The following is a 24,696-nucleotide window of genomic DNA, read 5'->3' on the forward strand; positions in this document are numbered from 1 at the left end:
TCGAACCAAAATGGATAAATAGTAACGTAATGTAGATGTATGGAATGAAAAGAAGGTTAGCCACATTTATTACACAGATACGGAAGTAATGTTATGTTATGTTAAAAGTTCACCAAGCGGTTTCATGGCGCTGTAAAAGTAAAACAAGGAGATTTTTTGGGGTAAATGTATTAAACATGCCCTGAAAATGTGCGAACGAAATCCATCCCTTCAAGCGATCTTTAGATATATTAACCTTATTTTCTGCCTAACAAATGAAAAATCTTCAAGGGGACTAACTTTGTGATTGCTAAGCCTGATTGCCTCCTGGTTGTAGTGATCCTGACGCCTAACTTGGTAGCCTCTTAGGAAATTTATTCTCAAACTCCCACTACTTATAAGCTTCCACAAAAAACATTTCCAGAGTCGGAAGTAATGGCAAGTCAATACGGACCTGCCAAAAATAGAAGATAAAATTGCTCTCCTTAAAAGCAAAAGTAAACCAACTATCTAAGCTGACACCAGCCATTAATGGTGTGTGATAGACAGCACAGATATAATGCCAGAACTCATTCATGAAATTACTTTCAAAGAGAGACACCCATGCATCTTCCTCACCAAAACAAACCATGTTTTTCATTGATTAAAAGTCAACAAACCCTGAATAAATGGCCTCCTGTAACCCGTTGTGTGGGTGAATATTGTGGAAGCTGATTCTGGATTGACATCTGGAACAAACAACATACTGTCCTTATACATTAAGTTTAAGTACACCATAGAACAAGTTACTTAACTATGTTAATGTCCTATCTGGGTGAGATTCTAACCCAAGATACCTTACCTTAGAATATTTCCCAAGGGTTATATTAGATTCGGATTTTTTTAGCAGTCCACTTGTTATGTGCCCCAAACTAGGCCTAAGTGGAATATGACCTTTCACCTACATTAGTCCTACCTTGCTCTGCATAACTAACTGTTCTAGCACTGACCTTTTACCCAGTTATGTGCTAAATAAATATTGATTGGTTTCCTTGAAAGTAGCCTCATTTATTATGCATGAGAATTCTTAGAATAGCCCTTGCACATGACATACATAACAGGCTTAATATACTCTGTATAAGTGTCATGGTCATCTTCATCCTAGTGCTACAGAACTAATTTGCGTAATTGCAGGTATTGATTTAGGCTCATTTACATAATCGTACTCACAACATATTGATTGTGATAGGTACCCAGAGGCTGTATATATGGTATAAAAAAACCATTCTGTGACTAGATAGTCAGAGAAGACTGTTCCACGCTGATACAGACACTGGGTCCTGACCTGCAGAAGCTCCAACACGCAGTTATCCGACATCCCTTGCAGGGTGTCCAAGTCGAGACAAAGACGGGGTCCATCGTTCTCTCTCATAAGGTAATGGGGTTGGCTCTTTCCTAGTGGATTCTTGGCTTTACACCCACATACATGCTAGGTACAATTAGATACACTTGCGTCTGCATAGTAGGAGTATGCTTGATTATCGTCATGTATATATGCCTGCATTTATTCACTGTTTTAGCACCATGGTAGAATTCTACCTTCTATTTACTCTGTTCGTGCTTGTAATCTTATACATTTGCTTCTGTCTAATGATTGTCACAGCAAACATGTTTGATACTAGAATGACACTGGTTCAATAAATGCTTATTGAAAACGTCTCCATTGTTTATTCTGTGTATTGATATGAGACCAAGTGAGCACGAGTGACTGAGCGAAAAGTACTTTACTGTTTCCATAATCCCTGACTATTTGCTCCTTGATAAGGTAAGGGGGCTTATAGTGGCACTGAGAGCTAGCGGTTCTAAGGGCTAATATATCCTTTGGGGGTGTCCGGAATCAGTGTAGACACCAATCCCTTCGATTTTGGTTGTCTAAACGTGCAGATCCTATGTATTTTTAGGAAGTACACAACACCCTTGCCCGCCGGTAGGTGGCATAGTTTGGCACCGCATGGCATCATTTACGACATGCGAGGCGCCTCTCACCCCAGTGAATTGACTTCAGTTCTTGACTATTTTTCCACACCACAAGTGGTTCAGAGCTATGCCACCAGGGTTCTGTTCCAGATTCCCAAACACTCCTCTGTATTTGGCATCCTCCACGCCCTTCCCTGGCTCACGCTGGACAAGCAAATCAATTTCCAGGCACTCTGCTTCAAACATAAAATCAGTTTGTGTTTTGGGCCTCGGGACCTGTAAAAAAATGGTGGTGCCCTGCCATGCATTCCATACATTGCGCTTGAGCAACTGATCCCTCTTCCAGGTCCCCAGATTCAGATGCACCAGGATGGGTGGCTGCTCCTTTTCCTTCCTCGGCCATAAGCTATGGAACATCTTCCCAAAGACTCTAAGAAGCAGCACTTCTCTAAATACCTTCAGTAAAGAATTGAAAACGAGGTTATTTTAACTTTCCTGTCCTAGCTGCCTTACCTGCTGCCAAAGCGCTCAGAAACTCTTTTGGGTAGCTACACGCTATACGAGAATTTGATAAAAATAATGATAAAAATGTTATAGGCATGAGAAAGTGTGTTGATGGTCAGGAGTCTAAGAGGGCACCTGTGCACAGGCTCAAATGGTGAGCAGAAAAGTGAGTACTAAATTGAGATCCCATTGAGGCATAATAAATGGCACAGGTGGTAAACATATCATGTAAACCTTTCAGAAAACAAGTCACAACAGGTTACTTAAACAGAGATGGTAGATCCAGAAACCGCAAGAAAATAGAAATGGCAGAATTGTACCCTTTAACTGTGGCCAAAGCAAGTCATTACAGGGCAGGGGATAAGGCAAACAAAAGAACTTCAGACAAGGTTGCAGATAAAGGATCAGCAGATTTGGTAGCACACCAAACCACAAACTTGTCCCAACGGAGTGGAGTTGGCCTAACGGCTAGGGCAGTCGACCACGAATCTGGGAAACTGGGTTTGATTCTCGGCAATGACGCTGAACATCCTGGGATTCTGGGCAAATCACTTAATCTCCTTGTGCCTAACAAAAATGAATGTGTCCTGATGTAACGCAACTGGTGCTATGTAAAAGCGCTCTGATACCGGATACCTTCGGGTCAAGTTCACACTATAAAAAACTCCGTAAAAAAAAAAGAAAAAAAAGAAAACTGCGGGCGTAAATCATTTAGTGGAGGGATGCCTGGCTGCCAGAATGACATCACATACTTCAGGCGGGAGGTGAAACACCCTCAACTGTCACCACTCTATGTCCACACATATAGATGAAGAGTGTGCAGGTTGAGGTGCAGAACTCAGCCCTGTTGATGCAACAGGACATCCTCCCAAATGCCTGATAAGAAGAAAGGTGCTCATGCTCAGGAGTTCGACAAACCAGGCTCTCCTTGCCCGATCCAGAGCCACTCAGATGACTTGGGCCTGGTCATTCCTGATCTTCTTGAGAATTCTGGGCAGGAGTGGTATCAGCGGAAAGACATACAGGAGTCCTGCGCTCCACTAGAGACAAAATGCGTCCCCCGAGCGCAAGCCTAGAAAACTCCAGCGAAGAAGTGCTGACATTGCGCGTTCTCGGCGATGTCGAATAGATCTACCCAAGGTTCTCACAATCGCTGAAGATACCTTGTACCTCCTACAGATGAAGATGACAATTGTGATCCGCTAGGCATCGATAGCAGAGTTTGCCCACTCTGGCGTTCAGAAATCCTGCCAGATGTTGAACATCTGTTAAACATACTGGTGTTTCAGACATATCCAGAGACAGAGGGCCTCGTGACATAAGGTTCATGATCCCACCCTGCCCTGCTTGTTGCAAAACCACATGGTGGTAGTATTGTCCATGAACACCTGAATCAACCTTCCAGTGATGGAAGGAAGAAATACTTTCAATGAAAGGTGAATCATTCCCAGTTCCAACAGATTTATGTGGAACTGGGATCCCACCAGAGTCCTCTGATCTCCTCCTCTCCCAGATGGCCACCCCAACCCAGAAGTAACGTATCTGTCACTACTGTGAGCTCTGGGTGGGGAAGGGTTTACTGCTGACCTAATTGCGATCCGTGATCCACCACTGCAGATCTTTTGTAGTTCCCTCTGATATTTGGACCAGGTCAGAGAGATTCCCCAGTAGCTGTGCCCACTGGTACTTCAGATACCACTGCAGACCTCGCATATGCCCACAAGCATTTTTTACCAGCAGGAGACAGAAGGCCGTGAGACCCAGCAGCCTCAGAGTCAGTCTCAAAGAAATGTAGGACAGAGGCAGAAACATCGGAATCAAACAGAGTATACTGGACTCGCTGTTCCAGAGGATAAGCCGGAAACTGCACTGCATCCAGAACAGCTCCAATGAAAAAGTGTCTGAAAGGGTCAGGTGTGACTTTGGCGCGTTTATAGTGTGCTGTAGCCGGGAGACAACTGCCTGGGGCAAGCCTGCCTTCAACAGCGCGTCGTCAAGGAAGAGTACAGATGTGCTGCAACCACTTTTACAACCTTGGTAAACACTGGCGGGGCACTGGAAAGCCCAAAGGGGAGCACAGCGAATTGACAATGCTCCTGGCCTACCGTGTGCCACAGGTAATACCTATGGCCAGGCAGACAAGGGATATGGAAGTAGTGGTCCTGCAAATCCAGCGCTACCAACCAGTCTCCAGGGTCAAGGGTAGAGAGCACCCAAGCCAAGATGAGCATATTGATGTTTTCCTTTTTCACGAAGTAGTTGAAAGGGAGTAGGTCTAGGATAGGACAGAGACCGCCATCCTTCTTTGGCACCGGAAAATAGTGGGAATAGCAACCATGGCCTACTTCTGTCCGTACCCTCTCAATGGCTCGTTTGGCCAAAAGATCCTGTACTTACAGTCACAAGAGCGAAAGGGGGTCATCCATAAGGCACTCAGGGGATGGTGGCATAGGTGGCTGTTTTTGATGGAAAGGTATGGTGTAGCCTTTTTGGACAATGTAGCACCCATTTGTCTGAAGTGATTTCTTGCCATTGGGACAGGCGGTGCTGAATTCTGCCACAAATGGGCTGCCTATGGTATAGACAAAGTAGGTTACGTCTGGCCTTGAGTCCCATTAGGCTTGTGAGAGTCACATCAGTGGGCACAAAAGGACTGAGAGGCCTTCTGGCCATGGTGGCTAGGAAATAAGAAACGCAGCTGATAACCCATACTGTATCCACAGAAGGGGTTGGAAGGCGGATTGCACCTGCTCAAGGACAATGGTGAGCCACAACGATCTAGCAGTGGCCCTACTGTTCTTGAATCATTCAAGTGTTGTATCCGCCTTGTCACCAAAAAAGCATGGGCTGTCAAACGGCATGTCCATAAGGGTGCCTGGACATCTGAACATTCCCCAAAAAGCCAGTTGTCCTCAGCCAGTTGTGACGTATAAGTGCCACCGTATAAGCAATGGCTCTGGCCAGCGAGTCAGTCGTATCCAATCCATATCTGATGGTGAACTTTGCTGCATCTCTTCCGCCATAAGTAGCTTGAGAGAATATGGTTCGGGTCTCCTTCGAGACCATGAGCAGCACTTTTTCACCATATCCCAGACATTATGAGAATAGCGACCCAAAAGGATGCGGTGTTCACTGACCGCAGTGCAAGGCAGATGGAGGAGAAAATCTTCTTTTCAAATGTATGCATCCTCTTGGAATTTCTATCCGGTGGTGTGGTTCGGAATGCGCCACAGTTGATTTTAGCGGTCGAGGCTGGGTCCCCAGGCTGGGGGTGATGGGAGATACTCCTGTGCACAGGACAGCCTGTGCAGGTCTTGGCCTAGGTCCCAAACAGGACATAAGTGAGGGCATCATTAAAGGGGATTAAGGGTTCTAAGGGAGACACACCAGGTTGAAGCACCTCTGTCATGACAATGGTCTTGATCTCAACCAAGGAAGCCCCTTCCTCCTTAGCTCCTGTGGGAGGAGAGAAGAGGCCAGTGTCTGGAGAGGTTTCCAGACCACTGGCATCAGCCAGGTCCTCTAACCAGGTGTCATCGGCTAAGGGGTCGGAATAGCCGAAGGGATCCTCAGATACCCACCATTCGTGGTCCTCAGAATGCCCGTCAGAGAATTAGGGCTCTATCTCTAATTCAGGCATAGTGGGCCTGGTTGGCGCTGGAGCAGACGTTGGTCCGGGCTAGTATCAGAGTCAGGAATCACAATGGGTTTGGTGCCGCCAATTGGTGTCAGCAGCGCCGGAAACAGCACCACTGCAATAGTCCCTGTAGGAGGTCACGAACTGGCAACGGATCCAGCTTGATCCCAAATGGCTCCTGAGTATCCGACTGATGCCGAAAGCGAACATGCCGGTGTAGCCCCAGTAAGAGTTCCTTCTGAACCCTGGGGGCCCAGATGGCAATCCAGAGGGATTCGACCACCCAACAATTAGGCCCATAGTCTCATGAAATTCATGAAACTGGGCAGGGTTCCTGGCTTTGGGAAACTGGTGAAAACAGAGATGGGCTAGTGTCAAAATTAGGCACCACAGGAATAACCTGGAAACGGCACCTAGACTTGTGGCACCATACCCATTCGGCGTCAGATTAATGTGACCAGCATGGAGAAGTCAAAGAGCATTTTGACTTCTTCTTGTCAGACTTAACAGAAGTAGTCTGGGATCGCAACAATGACCAGCGGCAGAGACTCCGCGAGAGGTCCGGGGACCTCCCTCGCAAACAGGACCTGGAGCGGTGTAGTCACGTGCTGAGTGGCCTGACGCTTCATGGTCCTACAATCCACGCAGGCCTTGGAGTTGTGGTCCCTTTTCTAGGCACCACAGACATACCAAGTGGGGATCTGTCACTGAAATTTGCCTGTGATGGACCCCACAAGGATTGAGAAGAATAGTTTTTTTTGGGGACATACTCAAAACAAATAGTAGGGAAAAAAACACAGTGGTTTGAATTCGACAAAATGGTCAAGAGAAAAAAGAATCTGGCAAAAAGTGAAAATGAAGGAACTGAGGTCAACAAGCAAAGCCGACCTACGCCACCTACTGGTGCGCAAGGGCATTGCTCATCCGCGTCAAATCTAAGGCCTGGGAAATATTCTAGTAAGGAATTTGCAGCTAGATGTCCCTTATCAGATATTACAGACAACATCTACCTGCCAGATGGTGTGCTAAAATAAATTACAATGGACCAGGAAACAACTACTGTTCTGCTGGATATGTCCAGATTGTCATCAACTGGTAAATTTACAGTAGCAGTGAGCTGATAGAGGGCATTATTTTCACATCCAACATAATAGGTGGAGTTGATTTAATTTTAATCTGAACCATAGGGTATTGCCTTTGGGATTCCCAAGCTCTCAACTCTCATCAGCCTCATTCAATTTGTATGTATACACACACACACACACACACATTTAGAGGATGCATGTGTAATATTGCCAATTATTACCATCAAGAGCTTCTGGTGATACCATAAACCCATTAATCTACAACATCAATTCCCATGGCTTCAACGTACTATCCTATGTCACTGAAACCTATGTCTATCTTTTAGCAGATGATGAGAAAGAGCAGTCACCTATTGAAAGGTTGAAAACAGACTCAACCGCAGTTCCTGTTATGAAAATATATGAATATATTGCAAAATATTAAGCATAACTTGCTGTAGATCATACAGACAAAGACAACTATGAAAAGATATCTACACCAGAGTATCTCACCTTCCTTTTTCAGCCACTTCACTACGTTTCCTTCTTCCATTGTGGGAGAGAGGGCCGGCATGAACACTTTAAGAGGGGGAATGCCTAAAAATATAAAAACATACCAATCAGTACAAATATTCACATTGCCAATAACACTGCGGCAACTGAGTGAAGCAAATCAGGTTTGTGGATAATTAATTGTACAGAATTGGAAAGCAAGTCAATGAAATAGAAAGCATGCCTCTCTATGTTGGCAGAACCAACAAGCACTGGTAAATGCATTAACTTTCACCTATGTGATTAATAATAAGCTGTTTGTTATTAGTTGTAGCTTGAAGAGCCGTTGTACAATATACGTTACAGAAAGTCTGTTAAAGTGTTATAACTTTTTTTATGTACAAAAAGGCAATATATTGTGCTGTTACTAGTGGTATAGTGCGGGTGAGTAATAGCAAAGTTTTGACAAATGAATGATGGAAATAATAGAATTTATTGATATAATGTTAATATTATGTGTTTAAAGAGTTCTGACAACTTTTGGGGCCCGGTACCACTGCACCTGCTGCACCATTCAAAAAATGACACTGTTGCCTGCAAGATAACCGACTTTGTAACTGCCTATTTAGTGGTAAAATATAGCAATATTTGGTGTTTAGTGGAGTTATGACAACTTTTGGCCCCGGTGCCACTGCACCTGCTGTACCATTTAAATCAAGCCCCTTTCAACTCCAAGGTAACTGCAATTATGACTGCCTGTTTTATAGTCAAATATAGCAATATTATGTGTTTAAAGGAGTTCTGACAACTTTTGGGCCCGGTGCTATGCACCTGCTGCACCATTCAAATTATGACCATGTTGTCTGCAAGGTAACAGCACTTATAGCCACTACATGTTTAGTAGTAAAACATAGCAAAGTTCTTGTTTATTAACTTTATTTTTAGGGTGCAATATTTATTATAACATTTAGAATTTGATCATAATGACCAAATAGATTACGTTGAAAAAAATCAATTGATAATGCCTACAAAGTGCGAAGAAAGGTACCGAGGCATGAGAAGGAAATGCCACAAATGTTCTAAGGCTAAAGCATCTGCTTCACACAACTCAGTAATAAAAAGCTAGCATTCTAGCATACTGTTAGAAGTGGTCTGCCTTTCACGTGGGAAGAGATCTTATCTTGACAGTGAATGAGGCTTAAACAGTGTGAACAGCTTTAATAGAAATATAGTAAATGCCTGCAGCCAGGGGAAGTTAACAAAAAAAAAGTTCCACACAAAAGTGAATGAACACAGTAATTTAGGTTGAGAACTGATACGAGACCCCTTTTAAGATATATTAAATACAAGAGATTTCACAAGTGCTGTGCAGGCAAAATCTGAAAAGGTCCTAATTGCTCTGGCCCCAACTCGCCTAAACAAACATTAATATCACTAGAACTGACCATGTTCAAGAACCTTTGTAAAAGGAGAATCACGTAAATTAATATAAACGGGGCAGCGGGGCGACAGAGGGGTATAAATATTTCCATGTAACAGTATAAACTTCCACTAATAAACCATGACCATGTTGCCTTACAATATTTCCGTGAAAGAAACAAAAAAGTTGTTTTTTTAAAATGAACAGTGGTGGTTGGAATGCTTGAACTAGTCTTGGCCACTTTTAGGCTGCTGTATTCCAGTCTAATTTGCTCTCACTACGCCAATAGAGACTGAGACCCACCATATGTATATCACCTTGGTCTTGCCTCAACAGAACAACCAAGCCCACCCCATCTCTTGCTAGGCCATGGCTCCTCTGAATGGAAACACAAGCCACCCCAGAGTGATATTTTGCTGTAAATTTAGTTGATTACTTTTGGTAAGAGAAAATAAGCAAAGTTGATTTTCTAAATGTATAAGCTGCTCTATTGGTAAGGAGTTCCACAAAAAGATGTGAAACTGCAAACCGCCTATTAAATCTCTCCAATCCACTTCGAACTTGTCTTAGTTTGGAGTTTCCCCAAGTGCGAATACTGAATTGAACCTGCTTGGGATTGTGAGCACATGTTACTCATCCTACACAAGCAGGTGCAGTTCTCCGAAAGGACAACTATTGGAAGGACCGGCAATAACCAAACAAGCAATTTCCTAAACTCTCAACTGGTACCAGCTTCATTTTACAATGCTATCCTCAAAATTACTCCAAACATTTACTATTTGCCAGACGTGCAAAAACAAGTCTTAAACACACAGCAACAAGATGCTTTGATTGTCAGAATTCCGACATCATCCTGTCACAAAAAAAGCATATTCTGGCACCATGTAGAGAATAATAATCACCATTTCAATGATCTGATCTCCACACTGACTCTATGCTACATTAAAAACTACCTCGTCAATCATAGGGTAAGAGTCAGACATGAATACATTCTAATTCAACAGAAACACAAGAGGATCCTCGCCTGCGGGTTTAGTTTGTGTACAGGTGACATTTCTGTCTAATTCTACTCCTTAGAAAGATGTTGTTGCCACCATTGTCCTAGCACGTTCGATAATCCCTGGTGTATGGAGATCTGAATCTCTGTTCTGAATAGACTATACTGGTGACCGACCAGAATCAAAGATGAACACTGTGTTAGATTAATAACTTTATTCAGAGAGAATATGTCCCACTTGCTCATCAGGCCTGCATCAGGCTGGATTTCTGGAACAAATTCCTCAGTCCTTTCTATTTGGAGTCTATGGCTGGTTATTAAGCGTTCGTGTATGCCCTTTGCTTTGATATCGAAGCCACTCTATGTTCTGACAAGCAACCATAGTTGGGGCAGGGGTTATGAAAATGGCCCAAGCCAGAAAAAACAATAGCTGTCCCTTAACCTCCTATGAACTGGAGCCCTCGAAAATGCTTAATTTTTCCTCTGACAAGTGAAACAAGCATGTGCAAAGCCAATAGGGCTAGCTTTGTTGATTTTGTTAATGCTTCTTGTTGATGCTGTGAAGCATCGGTGAAAAAGCCAAATGGTTTTTCCAAGGGGAAGGTTGGAAGGGCTGTATGGGGGGGGGGAGAAACAAGTGAGAGCAGCACGTGACAGTGAGAGCAACACAAAGTGAGGGGCCGCAGGAGTGTGGTAGAAGCAAAAGAGGGCCAGAGAAACCTGGAGAGTGGGAGCAGGAGGGGGATCCCGAAGAAAAGTATACAAGAGAACAACAAGGAGCACAGTGCGGTGTTTGCCATGTAGCACTGAAGCACATGAGGGGGAGAGCAACACAGTGCTCTGAGCGGGGGTGTTTGGCTGGGGGAGCAGTACATGAGGGACAGAGCAACTCAGAGCACGGGGGCCTACGGGATTGCATAGTTAAAAGCACACAAGAGAGCAAGACTGAACATAGTGGTACTTTTGCATGGGGAAAGAAGCAGATGAAGGAGAGAGCCACATGGGGCATGGGCATGCAAGGGCAAAGTAGCAAATGAGGGAGAGAGCAACGTGTATACTGAGGGAGTATTTGGCCGTGGGAGCAGCAAAGGAGGGGGAGAGTAACAGGGAACACAAGAGTGGTGGGGAGGGGGGGGGGGGTTGGCAGGAAGGAAAGCAAATAGAGCAGAGAGCAGCGATGCTATGCAGGGGCCAAAAAGCACAACAGGGAGAGCAACACGGGGCAGGGAATTTGGAAGCAAACAAGAGTGAGCAACGCATTCCACTCTGGCTGTAGAGGAGAAGCTATCCACTTTAAAGGGAGCACCAAGTACAACTGTAAAAGACAGAGGTGTGGTGTATTCACTAGCACGGCAACAGTGCAACTGTGAACGTGTAGCAAAACCAGTGAAGCTATTTAAGAATAGTGTAACACAGAGCGCACGTATTGAAACTGCCCATTCAAAGGGCTCTCAGAAGATGAAAGGTGGAGTCGGATTTCGAACTGCCCTCGCCTTGGACAGCTCGGGTACCTCAGGCGTCAGACAACAGAAGCCCTCTGAACATTACAACTGCAGGGGCAATTATAGAGGAGGCAGGGGCACCCCTAGAAATGCCATTAAGATGTAGTACATATGAATCAAGCCAGTTGCTAGAGTGGTGAAGCCAGTGGCAGGCTGATGGACACAGAAAGGCAAAGCATGGGGAAGGCCCGCCTCTCTTCCTCAGCGCTACAGGCCTTCCAGGCACCAGTCGTCCAGTTCATCTCACGTGGTCCCTATATGCCAGCTATTCGAATCTGTGGCGCTAGGACTGTGTTAAACATATTATTTATGCTGGCATCACAGTCCTGATGGTATTAAAATAAATCGATCAGAGACTTTATACTGATCTCTCCCCCCCCCCAAGGTTCAAAACAAGCTTTAAGGTGGATAAATCAAGGGGTCTCTTGTGCTTCCAGGGGTCACAGAAACACGACAGGTTGCTGGTGAGAACAGAGCGGCCACCTGACGTGAACGGAGCGGCCACCTAACATGTACAGTGGGCAGCTTTCAAAGAAAAGTATCCTTAACAAAAAAGATGGGGTCACATATAAAGTACCCTGACAAATTATCTCAAATTGCTAGGACTAGTGATGCGAAAATGAAACTACGACTGAAAAAGACAAAGGGATACGCGTGAAATCCCAACTGTGTGCTTCATGTCTGTCTATGCATGTGATTTGTGGGTGTAGCTAAGGTTGGTGTGCACAACTTTTGGGCAGGTGGGGTGTGTGTATGTATGTATGCAGGGATATATATATATATATATATATATATATATATATATATATATATATATATAGAGAGAGAGAGAGAGAGAGAGAGAGAGAGAGAGAGAGACACACACACACACTTGATATGGATGCACAGAGGGTGTGTGTATTTATTTATTGTTGATTTAACTCGTCATTTCAATTCAGGTTTGGCTTTATTCGATGATTTTTCCCTTGCTGTACCCTTCTTTATTATTCAAACATTTTATTTGTAGCACGAAGGCCTGACAGAAAATTTTGTGTTTGAAAAAGCTTTTAAACAGAAGGTATACTATGTCTGGACTGACAGACGTTCGGAGAGCTCAAAGCGACAACAGCCCCATTGTGTGGTGTAACCGGATATTTGAGCTGCAGAATTCCAGGGGTAACCTTTGTAACCTTACTACTGTGACTTTGTAAATTACTGAAGAAATATGAGCGGTTAGAAGTTGCCCACACTCGGCGTGGCACATCCCTGTCTGGAAAATGATCGTTTAAGATCTATTTTACTGCTGTGCTCTGTGCAAGTGGGCTCCAGCCAGCCCGGGCTCCACTGGCCTTCATGTGCGCTGCGTGGAGCAGGACATCTGTCATTAGAGTACGGTAATTAATGTCAGTACCTGCGGCCCTTTTTAATAAAAGTGTTTCTAAACAAATGAAATGTGAATACAGAATGGCTCCTAGATAAACTACCCTGGGTGGTTTTCTAACCATTAGAATGCAGATAATACTCTGGCTGGCGCTCAACTCACCCAGCTACATTGTTGTTTTTTTTTGGTATACGTTTATTGAGAAGTACATGTCAGTTTATAAACAATACATAAAAAAGGGAGTATAAACAAATCAAATTATGGCAATACAATAAATTACTATGAAATGTTACCTTCTCAGATTTTTAAATATAAAAAAGATAATACAGATATCAAAATATACAATAGTTGAGGTACTCATAAAACCTGGAAAGGAAGAAATAGGAAAGGTGGACTAGGGAGGAGATGATAAAGATAGTATACAGTATGTAGTTCTCCAATGTCTTAATATACAAATTTTTCCTACAGTGAGTGCAATAGCTATCAATCGTCTTGTATGGTTTGTGAGATTTGGGAGATCAGTAACATCATGTAATAGAACTAATTTTTCCGTTAAAGGAATGGACACTTGTATAGGTCTGTGTAGAGAGGCAGTTATGGAAGACCAATATTCCTTCAAAATTGGGCATTGGAATAAAATGTGTAGTATATCGCAGTCCTCTTCTGGGCACCTCCAACAGGTAGATCGGTGTAGTAAACCTGCTGACTTGAGTTTTTGTGGTGACCAGTACCAGTTATGAAGAATTTTGAAAAGAGTAAATTTCATTCTGGCCTCTCTGATTCCCTTATCCATGTTCATAACATCCTCCCCGTCCTCATCGGAATAAACTACAGTAATTAACCCTTGCCATTTGACATGAAGCTGTGCAAGTAATGGGTATGAGTGTAATTTATGCACTATGAGATTAGAAAATCCAGAGACTGCGCCTTTGAATTTCCCCCAAATTTGTAAGTATTGTAATACTGGGGAATCCTCAACTATCCAAGGAAATGGTCCTAGTCTACGTCCCAGCTACATTGTTAATAAACTTGCGGGGGTTCTAGTCTCCACGCCAAAGGAAGGGCGTCTATTACAGCAAGAGAAGGGGGTGTCCGGCAGGGGAGAAGGAGCATGAGGGAGAGCAACACAAAGAGAGGCTGGGTTGCGGGGCAAGCGCACGAGACGGAACACAGGGGTTGTTTTGCGACGGGCAGAAGAGGAAGCGAGCAACGCGGGGGCGGGGAGATGTTTGGCAGGGAGCATTCATGGGAGAGAGCAACATGGGGCGCAGGTGAGGCAGGAGTTGCCGGGACAAGCACGGGAGAGAGAAACATGGAGGTGAGCGGTTCCGGGGCGGAAGTACACACGTAAGAGCAACAGGGGGAGCAAGGGAGCGGATGTTGTGGGGGCAAGCCCACATGAGAGAATCACTCAGATTCATCGGACCTGCAAAAGGCTCAAGGATAAAACAAGCAAGAAGCCTACATATCTTTGCACCATTTACCATTTAAAGCTATTAACTGAGCAACACTTACACAAAAATACAGTTAATTGCAGACAATCTTAATCTATCCTAACTACTAGTGAGCAATAAGAGTTGATGTGTTCTGTATTTACAGAGGAGTTGTTTAAAATGTGTTTAGAGTCACAAATTTGGTTCTTGAAATAGTCCAACACAACATAATTTGCATTGCAGAGAAGGAAACAACAGTCCTGCCCTGTACTAGATGGCTACATGTTCCCTAGAGTCAATGCATCATCCAAATACCGAAAATATATTCATAAATCCAGTTTCGCATTTTCACAAATTTCACTGCAATTAATTCAGTTTTTACTTTTTTCTTGACACTGGATACAATCAATCCCCCATTTGAGTTTTGGGTTGCTTATAGGACGTCTAGGTTAACAAAGATAATAATCTATTAGGTTTACTAGCCAAATGACACATTGCTTGCTGTTTTAATTAGGGGTGGGTGACAAATTCCACTCCTTCGGCGGATTACGCGGAATTTTGAGTTCCAAAAAACTCCTCAATGTGGAGTTTTTCCTCTTGCGTGGCTTGCCAATGTTAAGTTGGAGAGCACAAATGAGGAAAATCATATGCTAGACCACCTCCCGGTGAGATTTCTCAACGGGGGCAGTAACAACTTGTGGCTACCGCCCGCGTTGAGAAACCTGGCACTCGGATTAAGGAAGCTGCGCTTGAGGAGAACTTCGACTTGAGCGGCAGAAAGCAGCAGTGCCCTCTTGCGCTGAGCATGATGCCATTCGTGCTAATTGTACAGCGCAGGACAACCTCCAAGTGCTAAAATCCAGCATGACATGTATGACTTACCACACTTCGTCGCTTGCTGAACTCCGCAGAGTGCAGCTGAGTTTTTTCGGCACTTCGTGGAATTCCACACAGGAGAACTTTGCCAACTCCACCCAGGCTTAGTTTTAGATAGAGGTTAAATACGTTATTGTCCCTAAGAAGGCCCTCTGAATTTGTGCACGTTGTTGAAACACTGATTTGTTAATGGTTAATCACTTCCTGAACACTTTCTTTGTATAAATAACATTTTGAATTTATACGTTTATTATTTTTAATGTCACCATAAAAAGAAACATATTTCAAGACTACTTTTAATGAGCATTAGGACACATTTTCAGTTATTTAAAAAACTCACATAAGGTCAAAAATGAAAAACTTTCAATAATATAATTAAAATCCTTAGTTTTAGAACTCTCGCCCCCCCCTCCTTTTTTTTGATTCCTTGCCTTTGCTACTATGCTGCCCCTCCCCAGCTCCTCTTTACAAACTGATTGGTGATCTGCACAAACTGAGGATCATTTTTTAATATAGCCTTATAGCCCGCCGTAGCAGGCTATACCAGCTATTAAAGGCCCGCTGCAGCGTTTAAGGTCCGAGCCGAAGGTGAGGGACTTTGACAAAGCAGAGGTACTTTAAAAGCCGGTATAGCCCTGCTCTGAAGGGCTATAAGGCTATTAGAACATTCTGCCACTAGAGGGCAGAATGTTCTAACAAAACAAAGCCTTCAGGGAGCGTGAGGGGATTGAAATCCCCTCAGGCTCCCTGAAGCCTTTGTTCACAGCCAGAGCTGTGAACAAAGAAACATTGGAATGTTGGCGCTCCGGGCTTATACCAGCCATTATAAGCCCGGAGCGCTCCATTGTTTTCAATGGAGCCGCCAACATTCCAATGTTCTAATAAAAATTAGTAAACAACTGGATAGATAACTGCCCTCACTAATCCCTATTGTTATGTACCTAGATATAGCCAAATTGCAATGGGACATAGGTTTACACGTGCTAGATTTAATCCCTGCTGAAATATAAGTTGGCGGCAGAAGAACCGGCGAAGAGATCACTTGAGAAAACATTCAGGTTTTCCAACATCTACATTGGCATGACACTAGATTCTGGGGTCCCAGGCTGGGACTGAGCAGCCTCCCTATCACAGTCCATGGCGCATCACAACCGCCCCTGACAAGGTCGTTAGGTGTGCTGCTTGTTTTGTCAGGCACTCTTTAAATGAATGGCGTGGTTCCAAGGCGGTCTGAAACCATTGTCTGTTGACCTCAATAGTACCTTTGTGCTGCCGACCACCCATGCTCTTTCACCTTTCACCTCTCCCTTCCTACACTTGCAGTCCATCTTTCAGAATGCTTGGTTAGCAGACAACGTGGACATGGACAGTGTGTTGGTGCTGCTGCTTCTCACTATGAAGGTTGTTCCCGTGCCACTGTCGGGCGTCTTCTGAGTGTATTATGCATCATCTCTTTTAAAGGGTTTCATTTAGACAGTCAGTCTTGGTCACTCACCAGTCTATTTATTTTCCTGAAAAGAGGAATTCTTGGGCATGCCCTAGTTTGTAACATGCAATACTCAGCAGTTAAAAGGTGATCACAAACCTCTGACTAATGGGTACTAAGACCCACTTGGGAACAATTCTATTAGATAGAAATGGTTGTATTCCACCGTTGGCGTCGCGCGGTTTGACAGATTCGAATGATCCTAGCTACTATAGCTTTCAGCTAACCTAACTTTAAAATGCCCTGCAGCCTGAATGTCATCCTAAATGATTAATCTCACTCTAATTAATCAACAATTTCAGAGTTAATCTAAAGATGTTGCTTTTAAAACTAGGGGGACAAGAGACACCCGTAATTAGGTTTGCGTCACGTGTCCAGCAGGGTGAGCTAAGGTTTATCAACGAAAATGTGTCCATAATATACGGTAATTCCCTGGTAAAGCAGTTAACGCAGAGTTCCTGAAGAGGCTGATTTGATTACCTGTCAATCATTAGATATGTCATTACAGAAGGCCTTTCAGGACAGACACTCACCCACGCCACCAGTTAGATCCCCTCGCTCACCCAGAGGAATCCGTACATCACTACTGTTGGTCGAACTAATCAGTCGGGTCTCGCCATCCCTTGGAGCCTGCACTCAGTACTAGAACAGGTGATTACTGTGGTAAAGCGCACAAAAATCCACAGCCACTGCGGGTCTTCAGCCCTACCTGGCAGCTTGCTCCAGGCAGTGGGGCACAAAAACCCTGCACAGCACACTGCATTTCTAAATTCATGCTTGGCCTAAAATTTGTTGAGCACCAGCTGGCGCTTGAATCACCTAAAACAAGGAAAACCATGCAGCATCATAAAACAGAAGGCAGAACCCTAACAGGACTCGCACACCACCCAGAAACAACTTTAGGTGGTTTTACGACAAGAAACAATTCATTACTATCAAATCCTTCCCGTCCCACATACTGCATGCAACAGGCAGTCCAAACATTCTAGAACATCCTAAATAATTCAGCGCTGCCCTCCACTCTCACCAAAAACCAGGGAAATTCACCCACAACTCATTGAAAGGGAGACAAGCAGTCAGCCCTGGAATAGGCCTCTTCTCACTGCTGATATCAAATCTTCACAAGTAAAACCGGGCTCTCTTACAGGCATAGCAGCTGTCAAAAGTGCAGTGTCACTGGGACCCAGGCTGTCAAAAGTGCAGGTGTCACTGTGGCCCAAGGCTGACAAAAGTGCAGGTGTCACTGTGGCCCAAGGCTGACAAAAGTGCAGTGTCACTGGGACCCAGTCTGTCAAAAGTGCAGTGTCACTGGGACCCAGGCTGTCAAAAGTGCAGAGTACTGGAGCATAGGGCTGACAAAAGTGCAGAGTACTGGAGCCTAGGGCTGACAAAAGTGCAGTGTCACTGTGGCCCAAGTCTGACAAAAGTGCAGTGTCACTGGAACCCAGGCTGTCAAAAGTGCAGTGTCACTGGGACCCAGGCTGTCAAAAGTGCAGAGTACTGGAGCATAGGGCTGACAAGAGTGCAGAGTACTAGAGCCTAGGGCTGACAAAAGTGCAGTGTCACGGAGGCCCAGGGCTGTCAAAAGTGCAGTGTTCACGGAGGCCTAGGCTGACAAAAGTGCAGTGTCACTGGGAGCCGGGCTGTCAAAAGTGCAGAGTCACTGGGACCCAGGCTGTCAAAAGTGCAGAGTACTTGAGCCTAGAGCTGACAAAAGTGCAGTGTTCACGGAGGCCTAGGCTGACAAAAGTGCAGTGTCACGGAGACCCAGGGCTGTCAAAAGTGCAGTGTCACTGGGGCCCCGTGGCGCGAGGTACCAGTTGTATGCCAATCATGGCAATCTTTTACTACTGCAAGATACACTGAGATCGAAATCCCTCCGGTGTGTTTAAAGTCAACCTTCAGACCATGTGTTTACGGAAAAGAGCTAAACAGCGTGGCTATGGCGTAGCGTAACGTAACGTGGCCCACTCCAGGATGTGACGTGGAGAAGTGTGGCTCAATGGTTAGAGCAGGCAGACCTTGATGCAGAGCTCTGGCCAGGGACCAGGGTTCGATCCCCACCTCGGTGGGTCTCGGGCTCATAAATTCCTCTGACCGGATATTCTCGCCTCAGTGCCTATTCTAATCATGGGTCCCACGCTGCAACTCTGGGCAATAGCTTGCTTAGTCTCCACAACGGCCCCCACAGCGCGAGGGATGCCTGGTTTCACCATGGGGGTGTCCAGGAGTGGACACTTCACAAGGAAAACCAGGAAGGGTTCCCTTGCGGTATTCGTACAAGCGCCGGGAGACCCCTTGCGGGTAGCTGCGCGCTATACAAGTACAAAACATTTACATTTATATGTGACGAGGGCCTCCCGACTCTCTCATATCCTACAGATATCCATTAGCATTGGGCTAAAGGAGGCCCCTTCAAACGCTGGGGGCCCTCCTGAAGGGTCCCTGCAGGCTGCAGGGGCCCGTGTTACGTCACCGACTTTGCCTCTTCCTGGTCGGCTCCAGAGCTGCATGTTTTCTTCCTCAGTCAGATGGCCCCGGCGCTGGTATCCGTTTCAAGTCAGCCAAGCTGCTTAGGAACCCTATTAATAAACAAGGTCAGACGCCTTGCTTCTGTGTAAGATCTTAGGTAAGGGCAAAAGGCAGGGGGATTTAGATGGCCCTTTTGTAACAAGCTATGCAAATTAGCTCTCCCAGAAATCCCAGCAACAACACCCGCAGATGGGCAAATGATATCTTGACATTTCCTGTGACATACAAGCTCCAAAAGACTTAATGAAGTAAACAAAAAGCACATTTCACACCAGATGTCATCTGTGAAACAAATCAGGAAAGAAAATAGAACAGTGCTGAAAATAGAAGGCAAAAACAACAATGCAGAGCGTTTTAAATAAATGAAGACAAAAACAAAACTTCCTCACCATACGGTTAGAGGCAAAAATAGAATAATTCTCATTCTGACAGATTATAAAACTTCGTAGCTGACAACTACAGGTCACTTATTCGAGTTTGACACTGCCTTGTATACATTAGAAGTCAGAAAACTGTGTACTATTAAACTGGGTTACAGTAACATCTATTTAGTGTCATCTTAAAGGTTTTGGGGGCCCTAGGCAAGAAATATTTTGCGGCACCCTATTGGAACAACATAGAATTTTACCTATTTTTTGCTAATTCTAACCTTGTGTTGCCTACCACATTAAAGATTAAAATATAAAGAAGTGAGCTAGAAAGTTCACTTTCCCAGGGGGGATTTGGAATGTGGAGCCCTGGGCAACTGACAATGCATTAAAACACACACTCCAATGGGACTGCCCCTTCCTGACTGGAAGGGCCAGTCAGTCAGCCTGGCACTATACGTCTCACCTTTGACCTCATCTGCAGAGCTCCGCAAGGATCTTTTTTTAGCAGGACCCTCTTCAACACATATATGATCCCTCTAGCCTGCATCATCTGCTCTCACGATATCAACGTCCTCTATCCTGCGCCGACGACACAGCTCATTCTCTCCCTCACGGATAAGAGGCCCCGTACCCTGATCAAGTTCAATATCTGCATGACTGAGATCACTCACTGGATAAAGACCAACTGTCTAAAGCTGAACACCCGACAAGACTGAAATCGTGATCTTTAGGAAAAGCACATCACCGTGGGACTCCATCTGTTGGCCAACAGAGCTAACAGAGCTAAGACTGACAAGCCAAATACCTTATCAACATCAAACTAGACATGACTGCCCAAGTCAACGCTATCACTGTCTCAGGCTTCCATACCCTGAAGGTGCTAAGAAAGATTTTAAAATGGCTTCCAATCAGCACCTGGAAAACCATCACTCACAACCTGGTCACAAACAAGCTGGACTAAGTGAACAACCTCAATGCAGGCAACAACAACAAAAAAACAAAAAAACTCACAAGAAGGCTGCAGACCATTCAGAACCTGGCATCTAAAATCACTCTCCATCTCCCATGCCGCACTCACATCACTCCACATCTGAAGGAGCTCCACTAGCTCTCCATTCACTACTGACAACAATTCCAATTCCCCACCCACAATTTCGAGGCACTACATAACACTGGCCAGGCATACCTCAGCAATCACGTCTGCTTTTAAGTACCTTCCAGACACCTCTACTCGCCTGGACTCTGACTCGCACAAATCCAACACATGCAGAAAACCAGATCCAGCGATCGAGCCTTCTCCTACATAACTCCTAAAGTATAGAACTACCAGCCGCTACAAAAGAGCCCCCTCCTCACTTACTGAATTCCAAAAAGCTGAAGACCTGGCTTTTCAAGTAGACCCACTAGGTCCTAGGTGTGGCTTGACTCACATCTGCTCAGAGCCAGAGTACCCTCGTGGGTGATGATGTGCTCCACAAATCTGCCTAACATAACCCAACACAACATAAAACATCTCAGCACCTCGAGCACTGTAAATGCATTGCTATGTACAGCTGGCATAAACAGTTTCAAAACCTGATTAATTTGCTGCTACGACATCAGAGTAACTGAGGGTGGTGGAGCAGATGCTATATTTTTTGTTTATATTTGGGCAAGGAATGGAATGGAATGGTAATGCCCAGAGTGATGATGGGGGTACACTAGGCATTCACATATTTGAGAAGATGTGGGTATTACAGAGCGTGGTTTTGGCAGGTATACTTTCTTTACAATTTGTGTGGGGAAGGAAAGAGATGGTAAGAGAGTGGAAGCGATGGGTGTCAGGGCACCCGGTATAATTTTTAGTATTCATGGAACAGTGTAAGCGAGGGTGCTGAGGTCATGTTGTATAAGGCTCTCCATGACTCCGCTACCCATGACCTACTTATTTTAGCAGGGACAAGGGTGTGGAGAGACGTCTACAGAACACACTCGAGATGGACAACGCTGTTAAAGTGGATGTCTTGCACCTCAGAGTTCTAAGTGACATCATAGACAACTTGAGCCTCGCTCTCGCTGTTTATTTGAGGTCATTCCGAACCCCAAAGTGAAACACACAGCATTATTCATACTATCCATCTAAAATTCTATACATCATTTTTAGGGAGTTGAAAGGAGCATGTCACTATTCAACAAACTTAGATTGCATTTGGAAGGCTCGGACTAACCTAGTCTCAGCAATGTGATAATGAGGTCATCTGCCTGGGCACTTTTCCCAGGTGCAGTGAGTACCCAGCACTTCCACAACGAGCCACCCAATATTTGTATGATTTTCATGCCCCTCATTGAACTACTTGCCATCATGCATGGGGTGTCTGTTCTCCAAGAGAACGGTCTGGTAAACTTGCAAATCCTGGAAATGAAGTCAGGATCAACCGAGAAACTGAGGAGCAATGGTGCTTATTTACTAGAGGCAGATGATGATGTACTGTGATACACCCAGCCCCAGGACATCCTTCTGGGTAATAGTGCACTCCAGAAATCTAAATAACGTAACAGTTCACTGCAGAGTTGGGGTGAAGTTTCACAGCCAAAACTAGCTCATTTTGTGCATTGATTGAAAAATCTTTCTTTCAAGACCCAAGCGAGAAAGACTGCCGCTGTGTGCTATGGCCTTCTCAGAACGATCTGGAAAGTTCTCCCCCTGCTCCCCGGTCAAGCTAAAAAGCTCCCGATTCAGGCTCTGATCCTGTCCAGAATAGATCTTGGCAACAGTCTCTATCTAGGTGCCCCAAAGTCAGTAACCACCAAGTTGCAGGTCGTCCAGAACTCGGCAGCCAGATTACGCACAGGAACGAGCAATCGCTGTTCAGCCACACCCGCTCTTCGCTCCCTCCACTGGCTCCTGGTGCAGGAGAGAATCCACTTTAAGGTCCTACGCATCACTCATACATCTATGAAGGGAAATGGCCCCCCTCACCAAGGCCCTAGTTAGTTCATACAAGGCCCCCAGAAGACTCCGTTCCGACGAGTTCCATCTGGCAGATGTCCCCCGAATCACGAGGGCCAGATCAGGTGGTCGTCTCTTCTCATAGAACTCGGCCAAGATTTGGAATTCCCTACCCCTCTCCCTCCGGAAAGAACCCAACCACCTGGCTTTCCAGAAACAACTGAAGACCTGGCTCTTCCCCTAAGGGCCTCCCCCCTCCTCCTCAGTCCTGCCACAGCGCTGGGATGCCTCCGGGTAGCCATGCGCTATTAAGTCCATTCATTCTTAAATATGTAGTGCGATTAGTAAGAAGTCCCATAATTTTTTATTTTTTCAAGTTTCAATATTGTTACTGTAAACATCATCAACCAAGGATAACCAACAAAGGTTCACAGTAATAATAGTGGACCAAAGCAAAACGAAGCCACAGGACAAAAGAAAAACCTCACCAAGAGAGCTATCTAAACCTTTGATATCGCTCTACACCCTGGCCGGACAACAAATTCTCCAAGTCAAGGAGAGATTGGAACAAGGGTGAGAAGTGAGTAGAAGGGAGAACAGGTCTTAACACGATGGCGAGGTTGTAAGGAAAGATCCTAAAACCCAATGAGAGAAAGACGTAGCAAAAGTCGATGGTAATATCCTTCCAACGCCATATCACAAACATGGTGGCTACGACCAGGATCGAGCAAGAATCCAGTGATAGGAAAGAGACCATAAACATGCACCCCACAGTCTGAGATCAGCCCTCGAGGAAATTCACCTTCATACTCTAAAAAGGTACAGGCAAGCCCCCACCATGGGAAAAATGAGCTTTCACCCTTGGGGTTAACTTTAGCGCAGCCGGTTTGCAAAGCATCAATGAAGCGCTCAGCTTCAACAGCTCTTTCCTAAAAGTCATCTTCTGTGTCTCCACTCCCACATCTGGAAATGTTCCCTGTTTTCATACTGTAAGTTGTACATTAGGGCAGTTCTTGCACACAAAATAGGTTGGTGACACTCAAAACCCTGGAGGAGTGCCTAGGCTGCACCCCAAAATGAATCATGGAGCAGTCTCTCGACTCTTCTCACCACACAGAAGCAAGTAAGATTCTGGGGTAAATTATCCCTAAAAAATGACTACATTACTTCAATCGCATCCATGTCCATAGCCTGGAGAGGAATTTCCAGTGCTTTCACATATTCTTCCCTTCACCCATTTCCAGTTCCTCCAAGTTTCTTGAAAAAAACCTCGGCATCCAATCAATGCATTATGTCAGACATCAAATCTTGCAAAATCCCTCCGATGGCCTCCATTCTACCCTCAATGATTTCTAACATGTTCTCTATGGAGAATACCGGTGATTCTGCCCTATACACCATCCATCTTCTCCAAACTTGCTTTCACTGCACAGATGTTTCTTCTATACCCAGGTTTATCATAATGGTGTCTGAAAAACGAATTGTGCTCTCTGCACCTTCCCTATTTCACCAGCAGTAATTCACATCTTTATCTACCTTCTTTCTTTGTGTGTTGGGCTGGAAAAGGCCCTGCTATCTCTTCTAGATTGTTTACTCATTGCCCTCGGCAACAGCCGCTCCGCAGCATGCCCGGATCAGCCTGATGGCACTGCTGCACCATTCAGGTGTGGTGTAGTGTAGTTCCTATATCCCTGATAGGCTCTGTGCACTGGAATAATATACACTATAGTTTTGACATAGGACTGAGGTCAGTATGTCTCTATCGAGCACATTACACTTAATTACTTGTGTGTGCCAGCTAACTCAGAGGTCACTAGAAAACTTCTGGAATGTTCAAGAAGGGATTAGTTTCTGACAACTGCATAAACATGACAACTTTGTTTCCCTTACAATCGGAACAATCTCAGAATCATGGAAACAATAGATAAGTTTCACTTGTGCACGCTTCGTTTCTACAGAGTTACACAGAAATAGATAGACGGGCGTTTCAATAAAAAGGGTTTATTGAACAGTCTTATTTCTCGTGCAAGAGATATGAACTGCAACAATCCTAAGACAGACTGTGAAGTAAAATATGTACAGCGTTAGCAGTAAGATAAAATAATACTGCAATAGCATGGTTTGTAGCTATGATAGATATTCATAACAATACATACAT

At 44.7% G+C, this 24,696-nt stretch overlaps 1 protein-coding gene across 1 annotated transcript in view; it reads right to left on the reverse strand.

Annotated features, from left to right (window-relative positions):
- PDHX (pyruvate dehydrogenase complex component X) overlaps positions 1 to 24,696 on the reverse strand; it is a 704,575-nt gene that overhangs the window by 463,122 nt on the left and 216,757 nt on the right. Inside the window, exon 2 of the mRNA XM_085643496.1 lies at positions 7,654 to 7,737. Coding sequence (XP_085499622.1) covers positions 7,654 to 7,737 — 84 coding nt within the window. The remainder of the gene's footprint in view (positions 1 to 7,653; positions 7,738 to 24,696) is intronic.

The sequence above is a fragment of the Triturus cristatus genome, chromosome 3_1 (assembly GCF_964204655.1).
Source record: "Triturus cristatus chromosome 3_1, aTriCri1.1, whole genome shotgun sequence".
In the NCBI taxonomy this organism is placed as follows: Eukaryota; Metazoa; Chordata; class Amphibia; order Caudata; family Salamandridae; genus Triturus; species Triturus cristatus.